The sequence below is a fragment of the Astyanax mexicanus genome, chromosome 12 (genome assembly GCF_023375975.1).
Source record: "Astyanax mexicanus isolate ESR-SI-001 chromosome 12, AstMex3_surface, whole genome shotgun sequence".
NCBI lineage: Eukaryota > Metazoa > Chordata > Actinopteri > Characiformes > Acestrorhamphidae > Astyanax > Astyanax mexicanus.
The window spans coordinates 11,841,000-11,864,414 of record NC_064419.1 but is presented as its reverse complement, the minus strand read 5'-3'; the positions used below and the strand labels follow the sequence as shown (position 1 = coordinate 11,864,414).

At 37.7% G+C, this 23,415-nt stretch overlaps 1 protein-coding gene across 3 annotated transcripts in view; it reads left to right on the top strand.

The window, feature by feature from the left end:
• Positions 1-23,415, top strand: part of cfap74 (cilia and flagella associated protein 74) — a 104,251-nt gene that overhangs the window by 37,443 nt on the left and 43,393 nt on the right. For 2 of the 3 annotated variants that reach the window (XM_049485978.1, XM_049485977.1), the window contains exons 18-22: positions 4,296-4,407; positions 4,717-4,865; positions 6,069-6,191; positions 6,276-6,397; positions 18,318-18,446. In XM_049485978.1, the coding sequence (XP_049341935.1) occupies positions 4,296-4,407; positions 4,717-4,865; positions 6,069-6,191; positions 6,276-6,397; positions 18,318-18,446 (635 nt within the window). The remainder of the gene's footprint in view (positions 1-4,295; positions 4,408-4,716; positions 4,866-6,068; positions 6,192-6,275; positions 6,398-18,317; positions 18,447-23,415) is intronic. The other variant, XM_049485979.1, reaches the window with a different exon arrangement.

The following is a 23,415-nucleotide window of genomic DNA, read 5'->3' as shown; positions in this document are numbered from 1 at the left end:
CATTTCTTGAAACTGAGATGACATTCCTATAACTAAAAGGTAAATTGGCCAAACAGACTTACAGTTCTTCACAACACTTCAGATAACCAGCAAAATGTCATATGTCTCCCAAAACGTTCATTCTTGCTTCAAAATGAAGTCCCTCTCCCATATAAATAGTCAGTACCATAAAAATGGCATAGATCCTTCTCAATTGCTTTGGCACATTTTCATTAATTTTGTCCATCTGTCAAAATAAACTGGACGGTGCAGCAAAACTACATGGATCCTCATCACTGCTCATATAGCTCCAAAAACAGTTTACCCACGTGTCAAAACTGATTTCCTTTCTCACACAAATCATCAGTGCCCCCAAAATGCATTGTCCCTTTGGCATTGTGTAAGTACTGCAAGTCAAAATGCTTAGATGTTTTGTCTTTATGGCAGAGGTCTAGCTAAAGGAATACAATGTTCACACCACACACACTGCACTCATTCTGCTGAGGAAATTGTAACTATTTTTTATTTACAAGTACATTTTTACACATTACTGTAGGTAGAAAGAAAAGAAAATACTAAGGAAAATGTATCAAATATACTATGTATACAAATTACAAAAACCTGCAAAAACAAAACAAAATACATTACAGTAGGTAAAAAAATAGTCAAGCATCACAAATGCAATACAGTAACACTCCCCTCTCTCCATCACCTTCCTGGCCATCCATCCGCTGCAGTCTGTTTGGCCATAAATTCTCATCAACATTGCATCTGATATGTTCTTTAGCAATGCACTGTGGGAAGAATGCCTGAGCCATCCTCTACACTGATCGCCACAGGACTATATAATCATTATATCATCATAGGACTATATCATCGTTATATAATCACAGGACTAGCATCAAAGAACTAGCACCAGGTCAAGATGTATACAGTGGATAGAAAAAGTCTACACACCCCTGTTCAAATGGTAGGTTTTTGTGATGTAAAAAAAATTACAATAAGACAAATAATTTCTACCTATAATGTGACCTATAACCTGTACAATGCAATTGAAAAACAAACAGAAATCTTTCAGGGAGGTGAAGTAAAAATAAACAACTGAGATATTGAGGCTGCATAAGTGTGCACACCCTTTTATAACTAGGGGTGTTGCTGTGTTCAAATTTAACCAATAACCTTCGAACTCACTTTAAATTGGAGTCAGCACACACCTGTCAACAATTAAAGTGCCTCTGATCAACTCCAAATAAAGTTTAACTGTTCTAGTAGGCTTGTCCTGATATTTTTGTAGCCACATCTTTCAGCACAAGCCATGGTCCACAAAGAGATGCCAGAGCATCAGAGGTATCTCATTATTCATAGATATCAGTCAAGTGAAGGCTACAAAAGTCATTAAATATACCATGGAACACTTTGAAGACTGTCATCATCAAGTGGAGAAAACATGGCACAACAAGACATTACCAAGAACAAGACATTTGACAAAAATTGATGATAAGACGAGGAAAATTGGTCAAGGAGGCTGCCAAGAGGCCGACAGCAGCACTGAAGGAGCTGCAAGAATTTCTGGCAAGTACTGGCTGTTTAGTACATGTGACAACAATCTGTCGACTTCTTCATATGTCTGTGCAAAACAAACATCCAGAAAACATCTAAGCTCTACTTAATTTTCCAAATATTCATCTGATATCTACCAAACGCATGTGGGAAAATGTGTTATGGTTTAATGAAACCAAGGTTAAACATTTTGGACATAATTCCAAAAGGTATATTAGGCGCAAAAGCAACACTGCTCGTCACCAAAAGAACAGCATACCTATAGTGAAGCATGGTGGTGGCAGCATGGGGCTTTATTCAGGGTGGACGGAATTTTGAACAGTTCCAAATACCAGTCAGTATTGGCAAAAACCTTCGGCCTCTGGTAGAAAACTGAAGATGAAAAGGAACTTCATCTTTCAGCACAACAATGACACAAAGGACACATCTAAATCAACAAAAGAATGGCTTCAGCGGTATAAGATTAAGGCTTTGGAATGGCCCAGCCTGAATCCAGACCTGAATCCCATTGAAAATCTGTGGGGTAATCTGAAGAGGGCTGGGCACAGGAGATGCCCTCACATTTTGTCAGATTTTGAGCAGTTATGCAAAGAAGAGTGGGCAAATTTTGCCACATCAAGATGTGTCACGCTGATAGGTTCCTACCCAAAAAGACTGAGTGCTGTAATAAATGCAAAAGATGTTGCAACAAAGTATTAGTTATATGTATTTAACCAGGTGATTTTAATTTTTTTGTTTTATATTTTTTCGCTGTAAAGATTTATGTTTGTTTTTCAATTGCATTGTACAGGTTATAGGTCACATTAAATGTGAAAAAAGTTATGAAATTATTTGTCTTGCTTTAATTTTTTTACAACACAAAAACCTGGCATTTGAACAGGGGTGTGTAGACTTTTTATATCCACTGTATATAGAGCAATGCCAGCATTCAAAATAATAGACAACAAACTGATGGATTGGTCACTGGGACACTCATTTTCGTCAAAACCTGCTTTCACCTGTTACCTACTCACCTGATTGTAATGAATTTATGAAATGTTCCAAAATATGTGTTCTGTATTGTATTACAATTTCTTAATCCATTTTGAGAATTGAGCAGACTATTCTGCAGATGATGACTTATATGATGAAATTGTGCTGACATGTTTTGAAGAGAACAACCATTACACTGAGAACTAACCAATTAGGATAGATCAACAAGATGCATTCTTTTGGAAAATGTACTAAATGTAGGATGATTGTGTTAAGTGTAGGCTACTTGTACAAAACCATTTGCAAAGATGTACTAAGTGCTTGAGACGTGTACAAAGCATTTGAAATGTGATGAAAGCAATGAGAAATGCCATTCTGTTATGAGAAACTGCAAGTTAGTTTGGGAATTTGTCCATGTTATTTTGAGAATGTCATCTCAGTTTCAAGAAATGAGCCAAACCAATGGAGAAAAACTGTAAGATAGATCAACTAGATGCATTCTTTTGGAAAATGTACTAAATGTAGGATGATTGTGTTAAGTGTAGGCTACTTGTACAAAACCATTTGCAAAGATGTACTAAGTGCTTGAGACATGTACAAAGCATTTGAAATGTGATGAAAGCAATGAGAAATGCCATTCTGTTATGAGAAACTGCAAAGTTAGTTTGGGAATTTGTCCATGTTATTTTGAGAATGTCATCTCAGTTTCAAGAAATGAGCCAAACCAATGGAGAAAAACTGTAATAATAAGTAAACAAAGTCGGGAAATTTCACAATGGTATTTTTAAAAATTGTGTAAATTAGAACAATAATGTGTACAATTTAATTTAAATATTACTTACTTACTGTTATAGAGGTCTTTTCACTTGTGTTGTACTAATCAAATTTAAAAGGCTTTTAAATTAAAAAATATGTTTTGTAAGTTGACATAAATCAAGTTTTGAAGTAAAATAATGTCAATTTTGATTAAAAAAACTGTATTATTAAAAACATGTTCACTTTTACGATTAATTAGCTTAAACCTTTGCTTGTAAATATTTATGTTTTTTGAAATTTAAGAAATCTAATTCATTTTGTCCCTTCTGTCAAGAAACAGTGCAGTATATAATGCAATATAATATAATATAATGCAGTGATTACCGTATTTTTCACCTAAATTGCTGAAGTTCAGCGTTATACAGGAGTTTCAGTTTATATCTTCAGCAGCATTTAGCTCTCTTTTGTCGTACAGAGGTGAGAATTATCGGCCTGTAGCCTGCTGCTAACTGTGCACTAACTGTGCTAAGCTCAAGCTCTTTCGCCATTCAGAGGTAAGTATTTTCGGTCTGTAGCCTGCTGCTCTGGTTAGCACTGCTTTTAGAAGAATTAGCATTAGCTGCTAACTGCACTAGGCGCTAGCTCTTTTATCATTCAGAGGTGAGAATATCAGACTGTAGTCTGAGTGTTTACTGTGTTAAAGCAAGTTACGTGAGACGACATCTGGAAATCTGAGCTTACTGTAGGCCAAATAAACAGTTTCAGAAGAAAAATCTGTGTAGATTAACATCCTGAATTAGAAGGAAAACATGGCGACACCCGTTCCTTACTAGTGTTGCGTAATGCGCCTAGTAATCTGGTGTGTTTTTTGTATGAAAGTAGACCAGAAAATAGGTGTTTATTGATAGTGTATAGCCTTATAATACGGTGTGCATTAAAAAAAGTTGATGGAGTTCTTCATTAAACTAATAGAATTCACTTTATAATCAGTTTGCATGTGTGAATAGTTAAAGATGTGTTGTACCCAGGTCCCTGCTGACAGCAGCAGTGTGAAAGCTGCTGCTTTGAATCCAGTCCCAGAACAAATTGAACCTGAGGTCCAAAGCACTGCATGCATCAGTTCCACAGAAGTACAAACAGGTGAGTCATGGTACATTCAAATCTGGTAATATGTGTGAAGTGTAAGAAGCTGTTTGGTGTAAATGTTTGCTTGTGATAATGCTGTAAGTAGTTTTGGTTGCAGTGCATTTTTTTATTTTATTTTGCAGGATATTTGAGATATTGTGCAGTTTGGGTGTTGGGTGGTTTTGCGAACTGTGTTGTTGAGTATTTTGATAAAACCAGACTAGTTAACAATATTCTGTTTTAGCAGCTAAAACTGTTTTTACGTTCCTATTCTAAAAGGAGACTTCTGTGATAACTCTTATTATTGATCAATTGTGATTTTAGATTCACCCCCCACCAGCTGTAAAGACGGCTTTGATGCTGAGGCAACAGGAGCTGATCAAAGTTCAGAAGACAAGTGTCTGGATTTGAGCTTCACAGGAATCGGCTCACAGGACCACGGCTCTGAAGTCACTGAAATAAGCATTGGTGAAGTGTGTAGAATTCAGATCCGACATACACTTAAGCCTAGTCCTATTCAGACTATGAAGGAACATAATGAATCATGTAGTAACTTAAAAGTGTTAAACAAACCAAAATACTGCTCTTACCTGGGGAGCTGTTAACTGTTAGCTGTTTCTGATTCAGGTAACTCTGAATAATTTATCCTGTACAACAGAGGTAAATCTTGGTCTCTCTTTCTTAGGTTGGTCCTGATGAGAGCCAGTTTCATCATTATAATGTTTTTGAAGGTCTTTGTAGCGACTGCACTTCGTGGTACTTTCAACGTTCTTAAATGTTTTCTTTTCGGCATAGTTTTTTCAATCATTTAGATTAGAACTTTACTCAAATAGCTATTCACTGTATACCAACTCTACCCAGTGAAATTTGAGTAATTAAGTCAAGTTCAGCACAGCTGTTAACTGAAAGACTCTTCCTCATAAAGCTGACTGATGTGCAAGGCTGTCATCTTAGCAAGAGATGCTACTTTGAAGAATCTAAAATATAAAACACATTCTGCTTTGTTTAACACATTTTTTGTTTACTAAATAATTGTATATGTTTTTCTTCAAAGTTTGGATGACTTTAGTATTAATCTATGATGCAGAACATTTTAAAGTAAGGAAAAACCTTCTTTTTTAATAATTTAATGAACAGTAAATTATAAATCCAGTCATAGCTGAGCATTAACTGCATGGGTCATGCACAAGTAAGCCAACCTTGGCTAATTACAGATAATTACTAGTATAATATTGTTGGTTGTATCTGTAATTTGACTTTTATTTTGACTGTTATTTGTGATTACAATATAGCAGAAGAAAGAGAAAGGCAGAGCGGCATCCAGTGGTATTTTCTGAAAAAAAAATAAATAAATAACGACAAAAAGATTAAATTGACTGAAACGTAATGCAGGCAGTTTAATTGCATTTCAGTTTATGACATTATTGATTGGTGTTCAGTCATTGCTGTTATTTTCCTTTTTTCTTCTTTGTTTTCTCTCAATTATGATATTTTTTTCTCAAAATCCATTCACTGCATGTGAGTAAAGCTTTATTAAGTATTGGTAAATATAAGTTAGATATATGTGTATTGTGTGGATCGTAGAGACTCTTTTCAGTCGATCAGTGGGCAGATTGTAGCAGCTCTCTCTAATAAAAAGCTGCTCAGACACTGTGTGCTTTTCTCTTCTCTTTCAGATACATGAAGGTGAAGTGAGCCCCTTCAGTAGTGTCAAACTGCCCGTCGTTTTCACACCAACCATTCCAGGAGAAACCAAGCTGGACATCCAGATCACCTTCTCACAGCCGGAGTGTGAAGCGGTAAAGAGCATCACCAAATCAGAATTGTCTGTTTTTCTACAGTGTTTGCCATGAACTGACCATTCTACTGTTATAAACCCGCAGATTATGGTCTCAGCCTGTGGTATTGCTGAGAGTGTTCCTGTGTGGGTGACCAAGCCAAGCATGGACCTGAGGATCTGCATGTATGATCGACTTTACCAAGACAGCATTGAAGTTCAAAGCAGGTAAGATCAGATATTGATTTTTGGGCCTATAGAACAATAGTTGGTAACACTTTACTTGGATGATCCAATTGATGGCCTTATTGATGCTCAACCTGATGACAACAAACTTTTGATTGATCAGCTTTGGGTAAACTGAATTCACCTAACTATTTGGCAACACTTTACTTGGATGGTCCATTTTCTGGCCTCGTTGATGCTCAACTAACATTCAACTGCATGTCTATTAAATGCAGTTGAACTGGATGGTAAAAGTAAATGATTCTCTTTTGAATATGACCCTACATCCAAACTCTAATCTTAACATTTTAGCATTGGGTTTAGGGTTAGATTTAAAGTTTAGGTTAGGGTTAGGTGTAAGGTTTAGAGGTTAGGGTTGATTAATGGTTTAGTTAGGGTTAGAGTTAGGTGTAGGGTTAGAGGTTAGGATTGATTAATGGTTTAGTTAGGGTTAGGGTTAGAGTTAGGTGTAGGGTTAGATTTTAGGGTTGATTAATGGTTTAGGTTAGGGTTAGGTGTAAGGTTTAGAGGTTAGGGTTGATTAATGGTTTAGTTAGGGTTAGGGTTAGGTGTAGGGTTAGATTTTAGGGTTGATTAATGGTTTAGTTAGGGTTAGGTGTAGGGTTAGAGGTTAGGGTTGATTAATGGTTTAGGTTAAGGTTAGTGTTAGGTGTGGGGTTAGAGGTTAGGGTTGATTCATAGTTTAGTTAGGGTTAGGTGTAGGGTTAGATTTTAAGGTTGATTAATGGTTTAGTTCGGGTTAGGTGTAGGGTTAGAGGTTAGGGTTGATTAATGGTTTAGGTTAGGGTTAGAGTTAGATGTATTGTTAGAGGTTAGGGTTGATTCATGGTTTGGTTAGGTGTAGGGTTAGATTTTAGGGTTGATTAATGGTTTGGTTAGGGTTAGGTGTAGGGTTAGATTTTAGGGTTGATTAATGGTTTAGGTTAGGGTTAGGTGTAGGGTTAGAGGTTAGGGTTGATTAATGGTTTAGTTAGGGTTAGGGTTAGGTGTGGGGTTAGAGGTTAGGGTTGATTAATGGTTTAGTTAGGGTTAGGGTTAGGTGTGGGGTTAGAGGTTAGGGTTGATTAATGGTTTAGTTTGGGTTAAGGTTAGGGTTGATGAATGGTTTAGTTAGGGTTAGGGTTAGGTGTAGGGTTAGATTTTAGGGTTGATTAATGGTTTAGGTTAGGGTTAGGTGTAGGGTTAGAGGTTAGGGTTGATTAATGGTTTAGTTAGGGTTAGGGTTAGGTGTGGGGTTAGAGGTTAGGGTTGATTAATGGTTTAGTTAGGGTTAGGGTTAGGTGTGGGGTTAGAGGTTAGGGTTGATTAATGGTTTAGTTAGGGTTAAGGTTAGGGTTGATGAATGGTTTAGTTAGGGTTAGGGTTAGGTGTAGGGTTATAGGTTAGGGTTGATTAATGGTTTAGTTAGGGTTAGGGTTAGGTGTAGGGTTAGATTTTAGGGTTGATTAATGGTTTAGTTAGGGTTAGGTGTAGGGTTAGAGGTTAGGGTTGATTAATGGTTTAGGTTAAGGTTAGTGTTAGGTGTGGGGTTAGAGGTTAGGGTTGATTAATGGTTTAGGTTAAGGTTAGTGTTAGGTGTGGGGTTAGAGGTTAGGGTTGATTCATAGTTTAGTTAGGGTTAGGTGTAGGGTTAGATTTTAGGGTTGATTAATGGTTTAGTTCAGGTTAGGTGTAGGGTTAGAGGTTAGGGTTGATTAATGGTTTAGGTTAGGGTTAGAGTTAGATGTATTGTTAGAGGTTAGGGTTGATTCATGGTTTGGTTAGGTGTAGGGTTAGATTTTAGGGTTGATTAATGGTTTGGTTAGGGTTAGGTGTAGGGTTAGATTTTAGGGTTGATTAATGGTTTAGGTTAGGGTTAGGTGTAGGGTTAGAGGTTAGGGTTGATTAATGGTTTAGTTAGGGTTAGGGTTAGGTGTGGGGTTAGAGGTTAGGGTTGATTAATGGTTTAGTTAGGGTTAGGGTTAGGTGTGGGGTTAGAGGTTAGGGTTGATTAATGGTTTAGGTTAGGGTTAGATTCTATTTTGAATCATTTTCATTCAACATAGGGTTAAGTTGCATTTAACAGATATTCAGTTGAATGTTAGTTGAGCATCAATAAGGCCAGAAAATGGATCATCCAAGTAAAGTGTTACCCAATAGTTTGGTAATAATTTGGTGAATTCAGCTCATCAATCAATGTTTGTTGTCCAAAGTTTTCCTTATTTTTCTGCAGCAGATCTACAAACAACTAAAGAGCAAGTTATAGATGTTAGAGGCTTATCAGTACATATTTTACACCATAGTTATTAATGATGTTTCCGATTTAATCATGTAACTGGAACTGATCACATCATTTATAAAGGATCAGAATCAGGTGGAAAAGATTCAGATCACTGATTTAGCAAAAAGGTAACATTTCGTTGTTACTCCATGAGTTCACTATAGAATCAGCTGCACTCGCGCACTGAGAATGCTAGTGCTGTTGCGTTATTGAAGGCTCTCTGGCGCTCTCTCTCTCACACAAACACACACACGCACAATATTTCCTCTTTTCAAAAAAAGTTATATATGCGGCTAGACCAGTGTTTATTTCTTCAATTAAAGCTTTTATTTAAACCAGCATTTAAAAAAATGATCATGATCTTAATTATGATTAATTACACAATTGTTACTATTTGGTACTTAATTACTTTGTGATAAATATGGGCTGTTTTGATACTGATGTTTCAACAAAAAATTAAAAAATAATAAAAAAAAAAAAAAACCTTAACAGACAGCTTGGATGTTTTCTTTCTTTTACTGCACAAAGTATCAGATCGGGACTTGGGATTGGCAGATACCAAAAAAATTGCTAATCTTTATTGGAAAATAGACATATCTGAGCGTGAACTCAATAAATGCATTCTTTGACAGCTTTTTAAAAATATTGGGATGCATTAAATATAATTTAGCCTTTTTTGTAAGTAAACTGTAAAAAAAAATACAAAAAGCTTGAAAGTTTTCAGAAGCAATACATTTTAAGTGGAGTATTACTTTTTAATTAGATGCCCCTAATTAGTGATTAAATGTAGTTAATGTTATTATTATACTTTGATTTACTTGTGTTTTTGCCAGACTTTAATATACAGGTGCTGTGAATGTGTGTGTTAGTTTGTGAGTATGTAAGTGTGTGTGTGTGTGTGTGTGTGTGTGTGTGTGTGTGTGTGTGTGTTTGTCTGTGTGTGATGGATTCACGTCACAGTGGCGGATTTGGTACTGTAGCCATCTGGAACTTGAACAGATCATTGCATGTGCTGATGACTGTGTGTGTATCTGTACCCTGCCTTGGATAAAACACACACACACACACACACACACACACACACACACAGATTTACTTGTTTACTTGCACCGTCACGCAATAGTCGTGATAAGACACAAACTGTCTTGCATGTGCTTTCCTAAAGCTTTAAAAGTGCATCGCTTGATTAAAGTGTTTAAAATAAGTAAAAAAAAAAGTGACAGGATTTGACACATTGTGTAGCTCTCTGCTGTCTAAAAAACACTCAAAATAAGCCCTTCATCCTGTCACACTTCCCTGCTTTAACAAGCCTCCTCTTGCTGCTTGTCCCCCTCCTCTCTCTCTGGTTCTCTCACACACACATGCTCACAGTCTGTTTCTGTATAATATCAGGATATTGGGTCATACATACTGTTGTGGTCTGAAGTTTACATGACATGACTGAGCTTTTAATGCTTACTTTGAGCTGATCCTAATTTTTCTGTGTCAGAGTGATTGTACAACATACTCTGCCTGGACAAAAAAAAAGTTGCCACCTAAAAAAAAGGGTCTCAAACTAATGTTTGGTTGGACCGTCTTTAGCTTTGATTGCACCACACATTCACTGTGGCATAGTTTCAATAAGCTTCTGCAGCATTGATAATGGTAGAGTCTGACCACTGCACAAAGCAGCGCTTCTCCATCCAGCACATCCCAAAGATTCTCAATGAGGTTAAGATCTGGACTCTGTGGTGAACTCTCTCAATCCATGTGTGAAAATGATGATCTCATGCTCCCTGAATCACTCTTTCACAATTCCAGCCCCATGAATCCTGACATTGTCATCTTGGAATATATCCGTACCATCAGGGAAGAAAGAATCAATTGATGGAATAACCTGGTCTATATTTAGTATATTCAGGTAGTCCGCTGACCTCATTCTTTCAGCACATACTGTTGCTGAACCTAAACATGCAGACCAACTGCAGCATCAACCCCACATCATTTACTTACTTAAATTCAGGTAGAGACCTTTTTTTTGGCCAGGCAGTGTTCATTCTAATAAAAAAGTAGGGGCTCTAAAGTGATCTGTAGCCGAGCTGTGGACAGTGTTGGATTTAGGGAAAAGGCGTGTACTAATTCTCCTAATTAACCATGGGTGTGTTTCGGGCATAACATGAAATAATCAAGTCAGTGTGCCAGTTGTCACTCCTTTTAAGAGGCAGGTGAGTGGCCTGACTGGCATGTTCATATCTTAACAGCATGGGGCTTTTGCGCGTCTCAGCAGAGGATACTTACCTGCATGTTCACTCTATAAAGGTACACCAGCTGCTCATTTAAAGGAGAACTCTGGTGTGAAATGGACTTTGGGTGTATTAAAACATGATAAAAAGTACTTACCTTTGTTGAATAGCTCTCCGCCGCTCTCAAGCAGCTTTCTGTCATCCAGTGTTTTGTGCACTTTGCCCGAACAGGCTTTAGAATGAGTGAGACGGGGCATATTTTGCGCCTGCAGATAAATCGCGTTTTCCAATATTCAGGCTCACAGTAGCTCCACACACAAAGCATTAAGAACTTTAAATGTGCACAAGAAGTGTATTAAAAGCCACTGTTTACATCCCATAGCATAGGTAAATCTCCGGGCGCCGCCATTATAAATTTAAGTCACAATAAGCCACTACTGAGCGCTACGGAGATTTACCTGTGCTATGCGTTGTAAAAAGTGGCTTTTAATAAACATTGTGTGCAGTTTTAAAGTTCTAAACGCCTCGTTTTAAATGTCAGGGCTCTCCGGATTCTACCAATAAAGTGTGGAGCTACTTCTGGAGAACAGAAAGCTGTGGGAGAACGGAGGTGTGCTATTTAACAAAGGTAAATACTTTTTATCATGTTTTAATACACCTAAAGTACATTGCTCCCAAACCAAAGTTCTCCTTTAAGGAAACAGCAAGTTCTTTTATTCATTATTCTGTTTAGGGTGTAAAAGCTGGGTTTTGCATGCACATGGCTCTCCTGCATGACTAAGATAGAATTGTGTGGTTGACTGTTGTCAGGGTTTTAATCAGACAGTGGCGCACCTGTATTTTCCACAGCCAAGATAGAAACACGGCAGATATTTACCTAAACACACCTCACTTCCAGACGACCACACCCATCAGTGTAGATTTATTCCTAAACTCGACGCTATTTTAACAATGCAGGGACAAAATGTGAAAAAAGGCTGTTGACAGGGTGTAAGATATCAACGAGCATCGTGACATGCCTTGTGCAGGGTGTACTATAAGGACCTATAATATTTCTCACTCATATGCTGTATGCATATACCCACACCACTCCCACTCACCAATATAACACACAGCCACAAACAAAAGCCTCCTCAACGAGGTGATTAATATCCTTTGTTTCATGTGGGACACACTTCAAGCACCCACACTCACCCATGTGGCAGAAGCAGTCCTCTGCCCCCTTTTCTCTTCCCCTCAGAGCAGCGCACTGCTTTTGAATTTGGGCTGCGAGATTCTTAATATAGAGATATTATTAAAAAAAAGGCATCTGAAAATCCTCCAAGTCTTCCTCCCTCTACTGCAGCTACGCTAAGTGGGTTGACAGCAGCAGCAGCAGCTTTACACACAGTGTTATGTCAGCACGCATGTGAGCTGCAGGAAGAAGGAAGTAATGGAAAAATAATTCAGATGGACTTTTGGGAGTGTGCGGAAAAGCTAAAGGGCATACACACACACACACACACACACACACACACTCTCTCAGTACCCATAAGAACACACACTACGTCCGCCATCTGGACCTGCCAGGCACTGATAGTGACACTGCTGCCAGAAGCGAGGAGGACTCAGCCACTAATGAGTATTAGCGTGTCAGGAATAGAGTCCCGAGTGCGGCCAGTTCTTCCCTTCCAGTAACTAAAAGTAGTGCTAGATCTGAAAGTGTTCGCAACATGCATTCACCCAGCATTGTGTTGCTTGGATGCAAAAAAAAAAAAAAAAAAAAACTCATATCTCTAATAGTGCATCTTTATAGGAGAAGGCTTAAGGGAAGTCAGTGTAAAGTCATTCTAGACCATTTCTTTTGGCACATTCATTATGAAATGTTGACACTATATAAAAAAACACTGCCAGATAGTGAAAAACAAGAAGTTTTGGGCACGTTACTGTGAAAAAGTAATTTGTAATAGCTACTAGTTACTTCTCCAAAAACGTAACTGAGTTACTACACTATAAAAGTAACTAGTTACCAGTAAAAGTAACTATTGCGTTACTTTTGTGTTAATCGCCCCCATAACCCCACCTTCTCAGAGCGTGTTTCATAAGCACGATAAATAGAGTGTACACCAGCAAAGACAACAATCATTGCTTAGGCAGTTGCTACATCCGCTAGTTTTGGAATGAGTTGGGAAGTAAGGGACTAATGCTCTTGTCACTGAATGTAGCAGTAGAAGCGGCAGCCAATAACACACAGCGTACTCTCAACCGGAAACCGTTGTCCATACACATCATACACACAGTCACATACATACACCTGGGCAATTTACAGAATTCAATTTACCTGAACTCTATGTTTTTAGACTGTGGGAGGAAACCCACACAGACAGGAGGAGAACATGGAAACTCCACCCAGTTGGGAGTTGAAGCCGAGAACCCAAGTCCGGAAAGGCAAACTTGCTAACCACTAACCACTGTCTGTTTTTCAGTGTTGATATCCTAAAGATTCATTTAGTGGGCTTTCAATACTGGGTAAAAATGTCCAAAGAAACACTGAATATGGCCAAAAATAGAAATGTACACAATTTTATAACCATTTATCTTTAAGAAGTAGAAGAAGAAAATTAATTAGATATTTTTTCCTCACATACAGCTCAAAATGAAACCGAAACTCTTAAAAGAAGGAAAGAGTTGAACAAAGAACCCCAAAATAATATCACAATATTTCATGGTATTTGCGCAATAACGTTACTCTTAGCGATATGACAAAACACTAATTTAAAAAAATAATTTCAAGAGTACACTTCTGCAATACAATGAAAATTACATTTTATTATTGTATATGATATGATATGGCACATATTTAACTGAGACATAAAAAAATACAAGAATTTTATTAGACTTGTAACAGAAGACAAATATCCAAAATGTCATGATACTCTCTAATGTAAATAATCGTTAACTAATCAACTAATAAAAAAAAATATCTGCAGATTAGACGACTACCAAAATAATTATTTGTTGCAGCCCTACCCATATGTGATAATTAGAGATGGGTGATATGGCACCATATTTCAGGGTATAATATTGTTTACGATATTGAAAAGTGTTGGCAATATTAATGCATACGATACATTATGACACACCCCTAATGTCCATCAGTCAATAGTGTTTAAACTACATACCTAAAGGCCTTTACACAGCAGAGGTGATTCTTTTCTGCCATTAAATTGAAAGGAATTATTAATGGTTTTATTTATTACTAATAAGGTCTTTCACATTAATTGTGAATATTTGGAAGTTGTAAATGTCTCATTTTATTTGCCTGCTGTTTGATTTATTTTATCAGCTTTCACAGGTAACGTGAATTCACCTGATTAATCAGATGGTATTCTTTGCCATTAATATGACTATGAGCATGATAACAGATATGCTGTGAGTGTCCCTGCAACTTGCACTTCTGGTTTCTGACTTGTACTGCACTGTACATTTATGTAAAAAGCATAGCTTGCACAGCTCAAAACTGTAGTAAAAACCATAATAAAGCTTGATTTCTTTCTCTACCTATGTCTATTTTGTAACCTTACAACAGCCAAATGAAAAATTACTATACATTTGATTTCAGGATGAACTGCTAATTTAACAGCACATGCTAAGTTAGCGTATTGGTGTTGAATTTGAAAGTCTCTCAGTGAGCGGTGTAGCTGTGACCGAGGCAGAGTGCTCAGTGAAGGTCTCTCCTTTATACTTGTTGGTCCGGCACTGCCCTTGCCTGCAGCACAAACCCATCTGTTGAGTGTTCCACTATGTGGGTCGTTTCACTGAAGGAAAATGAGGTGCTGAAAGCATACTGCAATGTCAGGGATTTTCTGGCTCCTCATCATTGAGATACTACATCCCTCTCCCCTGAGGGACCGCAGAGGAGCCTGACTTGAAGGACAGTACATAAAGGACTCAATTACATATTCATAACTTACACAAAAACGAGTAAAAGCTACTGTATTCTTCGTATTATAAGGCGCACTATCAATCAACGTCTATTTTCTGGTCTATTTTTATACACAAGGTGCACTTGATTATAAGGCATATTTTAAGCTGCACTTGTTAGAAACAGAGGTGTCGCCATATTCCCCTTCTAACTTAGTTAAGCTAAACTAAGTAAACAAAACTGTAATTAAAAAAAAAAAACATTTTCAGACGAGTGAGACAAGTCAAACAAGCACTGGACATTAATCTACACAGATTTCGTTCCTGATAACTGTTCATTTGAATGAGTAAAGTGCATCTGTTTATTAACAGTAAGCTTAGATTTCTGCAGCATTAGCATTAGCGGCTAACTGCTTATGCTGCCTAACTGCCGCCCAACAGCCCTACACTAAGGAGCCCTGAGTGTTTCAGTAAACCAAGGCGATATTACAAGTTTACCAACATAACTTGTTTTAACAAGGTTAACCTGCAGACTACAGTCCAATAATACTTACCTCTGAAAGGTTGAATGGCTAGCGCTTAGCAGGTAATGCTTATGCTGCTGGAGAACCTAACTGAAATTCCTGTATAACACTGTACTTTAGCAAAGTGGCTTTACTGCGCCTTACAACCAGACCGGTAACAACCAATAACATACATACATAAGCCACACCGGATTATAAGGCACACTTTTTTTTTTTAGGAAAATTTAAGTATTTAAAGTGCACCTTATAGTGCAAAAAATATGGTATGTTAAAAACAGTGAATCTGCAGATCCTTAAAGGGTAACTAAACCCCCTGATTTTAGCAGACTCCACTTTCAGCTTAAATTTGAAAAAGGTTAAAACAGTTTGGGAGGGGCACTTGGTGATGTATGGGTTTAGGGGCGGGGCAGAAGGGAGAGCTGACTGGGCTGAGCAGTGTGTCTCTAATAGCGTTGAGACCCAGATGGTTGGACATCAGCAGGGGGGATGGTATTATTGATTGACTGATTTGCATATTGTGAATGTACCAAAGCACACAGACAACATAATCCTCGTCTATAGCACAGTTGAACCTGTGAGGGCGCTGCAGAGGCGGAAATTATCACAATTAAAGCATTTTTTAAAGGTTTGAAAAGGTTTCATTACTTCAATGCAGAGGTGGAAAGTAATGAATTACATTTACTCACATTATTGTAATTGAGTAGATTTTATGAGTAATTTGTCATTTAGTATCATTTAGTGTCAAGTAGTTTTTAAAATAGGTAATTTTACTTTTACTCAACTACATTTTGACACAAGTAATTAACTTCGCTACATTGGAAAGCTCCCCGTTACTGAGTAAAAAATAAAATGCTGGTGAAAAAAAAAATGGAAGTGAATTGCCCTGGTGCATGGATGCTTGCCCGTTGAATATGCAAAATGTCCTCATGCAATGCAAAATGTACCTGCCCCGCAGGACAGAGCTGCTTTCAAAACTTCCACATCAAACCCGCCAAAGCATGTGGTGTAAGTATATTTATCACTTGTTTTGTCACTTGTTCTTGAACATGTTTTATGGGGTGGTCTAAACAAATACGGCCTGAAAAATCCAAATTATTATGTGGAATAATATTTCATTAAAAACAATTTCATTTATGATTTGTTGTACTTTTTTAAATCACATAATTAAAAGTAACTATGTAACTTTTACTCAAAGTACATTTTAAATTTAGTACTTTTTTACTTTTACTCGAGTAGATTTTTAGATGGGTACTTTTACTTTTACTTGAGTAGAATTTTAGCAAAGTAAAGGTACTTTTACTTCATTAAAATCTTTCAGTACTTTTTCCACCTCTGTTTCAATGGAACACATTTCACATTTCAGCTGTTAATGGAAAAAATATGGTTTACGGTTTGTAGCGCCTCTTTAAAAAGTGTTAAAAAGTATTACAATTCTTTAGATAAAAAATATTTGTAAACAAGTCTGGAGCTTTATAACACATTTGTTAGCTTCCCTGCTGGGCCAGGACCTTTCCCTTTTTCTCCAGCTTTATTTCAGCTTGGAGTGAATTCTGCTCTTAATATAAATATCCGGGCAAAAGAAGTGTTAATGGCTGCTAGTACTGCAGCCAAAAAAAATATTGTAAAAACTAATGATTGACCATTGTTCACGCATTTTTTTCTGGACGTTCTCATACTTAAAAGAGCCACTGCCAGATTACATCATGCAAGAGCACATTTTTTACCCAACTACGGTACTATCCTTCCTGGCAGTGCTGTCAGTACTGTAGGAGTATTTAACTGTCCTTATTTAGCCCCCCTCCTCATTTACAGCACTATCAAAACCCTTTTATGTAAGTTGAGAAATTACCACGCAGGCCGTGATGGTGAGTCACTGAGAGCTGGAAGCTCTTGGCACGTCGCTTGCAGTTGTAGGTGTGCGTAGTCGGAATTCTGTGGAGAATTCCCGGGATGGAGATCCATTTATATCTCTCGATCTGGAAGCTCCTTGCCATGAGGCGCAACCTGCCTTTGGATTTTTCATCAAAATTAGGTCACCTCAGTGATAACGGCAAGGATAGGGACTGTTACACATTACATGGAGCTATTAATGTCAGGTGGCTCCTCTGTGTCCTTGCTGAGTGTAGTTTCTTTAGTGGATATTTTTAGCTTACCAGAAGAGTAATATTATTATATACACTCCTAAGAATATAGAATATAGGTGCTTCAGATGGTGTTTGTTATAATGTAAGGGGCACCTTATGTACATACCAACTGCTTCTATCTAGCACTGCTCATACTTACCTTCAGGTTTTCAAAAGTCTACCGGTGTCAAACTCTTGAGCTATACTTACCTGGGTGAGTCCATCCTCTGCAGGAGGGGAGGGGGATAGAAAGAACCTGTAAAAAGAAAATATGTTAATTATGTGTGCTCCCTGTGAAAGTGATACCACCCACTGTGTGTGTGTTGGAATATTTATTATAACTCATTACTTGCCATACTTATTGCTTTTTTCTTTTTTTGCCTGTAGTTGGAACTTCAGAGTTTTAATTTGTTCATTGGTGGTACGTGGCCTAAAAATTATCATGAGCTATTAATGACTATTATATATTACAAATTTTACCACAGTTAGTGCTGACCCTGCAGTGTGATTGTCTAAAAGGTGTTCTATGAGTGCCGTTATCAGCCAGTAATGTACTGTAACCGAAGCAACAATGCAGCGCTTACAACCAAACAGCACAGCTACAAGCAGAGCAGCAATAGAACTATTTTAACTCATAAAGTGTTTATAACCAAACAGATCTCATTTTCTCATCCTCAAAATCTTTCAATAAACAGCGATAATGGAACTGTGGTATAGTTGCAATAACAGACTCGAGGTACATGCTATAACGTGTAATATTGTCACTGCTGTGCTAATATTACACCTTATAGCACAAACCTTAAGTGTATTATTACTTAATTATTAATAATATTTGTTATTAAAGTACACATGCATGTGTTTATGTTTCAGAGCCAATACAGCCCTCAAAGTAACCTTCGAGGTGTGTAAGGAGATGAAGAACCACATGGACATCTTGCCTAAAACCGGCTTCATCCAGGCCAAATCCAGCTTCCGTGCCCAGCTCAAGTTCCTGCCCAGGTAATGATCGGAGTTAAACCCCAAAATGCAACAAATGCATGAAACATGGTATTTCAAAAGAAGAATAAATATTTTAAAATATTTTTTCATTTCTATCAATTTTTTTTAATGTTTAAAAACTGTTTTTTCTTATTGCATTTACCTGCTTTTCAACATCAAGATCAAAATACCCAATATACTGGGTATATCAGCAGTCAGCATATGAAACCTTGTTTTTGTTTTTGGCAATGAGACACATTTAGAAATTAGCATAGAATCATAATACCCAGCAACTGTATCGTGTCCACCTGTGACCACATTTCTAAACCAGCCCACTTTGGTGGGAACACCATGAATCAATCTGGCAACCCTGAGGCCAAACGTGTGCATGTGGAAAACAGCACAGTTTTTTGCCGTTGTCATAGCAACCCTGCAGCTCGAAAATCCTTTCTGTTTTTTTCAGCTGTTAAATGCAAATTCTTGCAAATTCTTGTTTATTTACGGTTGCAGATGCTTTTAAACGCATCTACATAGTTAGATTTTTACGTGCTTGGTTGTAGAATTTAGAGGGTTTTGCTTGACTTTTAGTGAAAAAATGACCTATTGACCCGGTGTTTGGACCTGTGGTTGTATGATGCTCACATCAGCCTGCATCAGGGTGGTAGCCCTGTGGTCTTTTTTTGCGTTTGTCATGGAGGCGTGTTGATAGCTAAAGAGCTTGGAGGTCCGGCTGCATTGGGTTTACATGACAAAAGTTAATGGCACATTTGATCAGAGCTGGTGGGCTGATCCAGGGGGAAGTGAAACCTCACTAATCTGCTTTAGTGAATCAGAGAGCTTTAAAAACGCGGATTAGAACGGCATTACTCTCGCCCGCCCTCTCTTTCTATTTCTCTCCCTCTCTCTCTCTCTCTTTCTGTATCTCTCTCTTGCACTCTCTCTCTCATCTTTCCCTCCTCACTCCTCTTCACGCACTCCTCTCCTCCCATGCTCAAAGCTCAGCCGCCAGATTTGCTTCCACTCACTCGATGGCTTATGTAACGTACTGTAGTTTTTCTCGTTTTCACAGTAACCTTTTCTTTTCCTCGTTTTCCCATCACCAGGCTTTTTAGATAAATAACGCAGCTGCAGGTGTGGATGTTGTGGGGGTAAAGTATATGGATTTTAAATGGCTCTGCTCTTTTCTCGTTTGGAGTTTTCGTAGCGGAGCAGTGGATGAATAATTCCCGCCCTCCCAGTAGCTCACACGCTCAGTGAGGATCATCGTCAGATTCGCTTCTTTTTCTCTTTTTTTTTCCTTGTCGTGTCTCTCACCATTATCCTGTATTCTGTCAGGAAGGCGAGTCAGAATGCAGAGCTGATTTTATATTGCTCTCTTTTTTAATCCTGCTCTTTTTTTCCACTCACACACATTTTTAAATCATGTCAGTATATGTGATTATACATGTGCTCTGTACAAACACACACACGTACACAAACTTATTATAACTAAATATTAACCTTTTTCTACCCAAGTTATATATACAGCTCTGGAAGAAAATAAGAAACCACCTAATGATGATTTTACCAAATTGAAATCCTCTGGAATATAATCAAGAGGAAGATGGATGATCACAAGCCATCAAACCAAACTGAACTGCTTGAATTTTTGCATCAGGAGTAAAGTCATAAAGTTATCCGAAAGCAGTGTGTAAGACTGGTGGAGGAGAACATGATGCCAAGATACATAAAAACTATGATTAAAAACCAGGGTTATTCCACCAACTATTGATTTTTGAACTCTAAACTAAAACGTTAACAAAATTAAATTGTTTTCTTTGCATTATTTAAGGTCTGAAAGTTCTGCTTTCTCTCTGAGAAATCAGAGAGAGAAACTGATTCAGAAAAGTTCTTACATTTTTTAGAGCTGTATGTGTATGCTTTTAAAATAGCTAGTTTAAAAACAAATAAACACGAACAAATAAATAATAAATAAAAAATAATAAACAAACAAACTGATAAGGTCAGAAATGTTCAAATATCAAATATCAATATAAAATGTTCAGACACAGGCATTAACTCCCAGTTATTACAGGGGTTTGACCAAATCATCTGATTTGATATATTTTTTAAACAAGTATATTCCTGCACTAAAGGTCTTATGGACTCTTCTTTTTTCTGTCATTGACAGTGGAATAACTGATACTGGATGACCATATGTCTATTTTCATGATAGAAAACAACACTTTGTTTTAAATATTGATGGAAACATCAGAAACTACTACAGTCTACTAAGAAGTACTTTTGAAACACATTAAATTACACTGACAAAGACTTACTGTTTGTTGTATTAAAGGTCCAATAGAATTATTTTTTTCTGCCTTTGCTCATTTTATCCAAGCAGTTTGATTTCAGATTCACCAGTTACCTGTATGTGCAGGCTCTGAATTTTGTGATGAGAAAACAAAAGAAGATTTTTATTCTGATGACTAAATTTGTCTGTAAACTCTGCAGCAATCTGCAGGTCAAATGGTGCAGCTGGATTTAGGGCGTATTTTTGTTATCGTTGGTGTAACTTTGGCTTGTTTGTATCTTAACAGCGCAGCTCTTTGTGCCTCTCAGCATAGCATACTGACCTGCATGTTCACGATGTGAAGGAACAACAGTATATTAAAGAATATTAAAGTTCTGTGTATTGTTCAGGTAAAAGTAGGGTTTGCGCTCTGAGGTGAGTCCTGGTCTGTGTGTGGGTGTGTGTGTGTTTAATGAGAGGAAGTGTACACACGCTGGGCACACCTATAGGAGTGGACACTGATGACTGACTGTTGTCTAGGTTTATTTCAATCAGTGGAGCACCTGTGTTTTCCACTGCCAAATTAACAATACAACAGAAATTTACCTGAACACACCTCACTACCAGACCACCCCGCCCAACACAAGGTATGAAGGTAGGCTGATAAGATAGCAAAAAGCATCACAACGCACCTTACGCAAGGTGTACGATAGGGCCCACCATGTTGTTTTCTATCATGAAAACAGACATAAGGTCATCTTAAAGAACAGCTTGTGATACAGCTTGTGATATGTCCAGAGCTCAAACACCAAAAGTATCCAGGCCAGAGCCTTGCAGTGATGGCCCGACCTCCATGGCCCAACAGCATGGCTCAACGCCAGACAGCACAGATTACAGTATATACACAAGCATAGGGCCATACTTACTAACTAATTATCATTAGCTGCAAAACAGGACCTAAACCAGGTGGCTAAATTTAACCTGAATACTTAATAACTATTGCTCCACTAAATTTGAACACAGATTTGCAGTACAGATAGTAGACAACATAATATCTAACAATATATTTATATATCAAAATATCTAACAATATATGGTTAATTGGAGAATATATCCTAATGTTTACATTTGAGTTCACCTAATGTATATATCTTAATGTATCTCCGTTGTTTTGTCTTTCCACGTTTCTCTTGTTATAGCCCTAGTTCATTGCTGTGTTTATCTCTGTTTCTCCTTGTTTATATCTCGTTTATTTCTTTGTTAATTTCCCATAGTCTTGTTTAGTTTTAATCTGTCTAGTTTAGTTCCTTGTTGTTTTCCTAGTTTGTTTATGTTAGCTTTATTTCTAGTTTGTTCCTTGTTTGTTTCGTTGTTTATTTGTTATTTAATAAATATAGTTCGTCTTACCTGCGATTACGTCCGCCTCCTGCCTGAAGATCGTTACAGTACATGTCAGTTCACCCAAGCAGAACACACAATGTTTAAAAGCTACATGAGTTACATGAGGAAATTATTAGTAATTTCAAATAAAAAAAACATTTAACATTGTAAATACAAATCAAATGGCTTAAAAATATTTTATAAATGATTACATCTGTCTTACTCTCTCCCTCCCTCCACTCTCATCATCTTTCCCCAAATGGGATTAACCACTTCCAAGACTTCTTCCTGTTTTCAGTGGAAGGGGAAGTACTTTAAATGAGCTTCTTTGTCCCCTGAGAACTCTGAGAGAGGCAGCACGGAGAGGATTTATCGTACAGTCTCGATGTTCAGACATATTGGGCCGTGTGGTGTGGACTGTCTCGTCACTCATCAACTTTTTGTCACGCCAGCTGTTATTTCAGCTTAATCCACAAAGCAGAGTAGATAGGATTGAACAGGCTACTGACATAACCTATTACATAATACAGCGGGCCACTGTAATGCCATTTTGAAGCGCTTGTTTATTGAGCTCAGTGTGCAGGTAACTGGATTAGGCTTAGACAGTAGATTTGTTGAATTTGTGGAAGTGGCAGAATTATAGTATTTATTTGGGCAGCAGCACGAGATGCTTTTATATCAGAAGCCAAAACTGAGAGGCAAAGAGTGTTTGTTCCGACAGATGGCCCGTGTGACGTCCCGCAAGGCTTTTCCACAGCGCCATGCCAAGCTAATTCAGGAGTGACTCTCCCACCGAGACTCTATTAACCGAGAACAAGTGATTCCTTAAATAAATCATCGCTAGTGTGGGATTGATAACACCAGCCTAGAGTGCTCAGATGGTAGTACATGGCACACAAGCCCTTTAAGGGTCCATTGTTTGGCTTCGGTAGCCTACATGTATCACAGTGGTGATAAATCGGCTTTGCTTTAAGGAGGCACTAAATCCTAAACCATATCTTTTAAATTAATAGATGAAATGTTATATTTTGAAGCTTATAATTTATATAAACCTTCCCTAACCTTTAAAAAATGCTTTTATTGAGGTCATTTCTGTCTATGCAGCACCTTCATAGGCTCAGCTGTGCTATAGGTGAAGATGATGATTATGTGTCCTTTAGTACATGGACACTCACAATATGCAGATCAGTCAATTAATAATACCGCCCCCCTGCTGACGTCCAACCCTCTGCATCTTATTGCTATCAGAGGCACACTGTTCAGCCCAATCAGCTCTTCCTTCTGCCCCGCCCCTAAACCTATACATCACCCAGTGCCCCTTCCAAACTACCCTCTTAT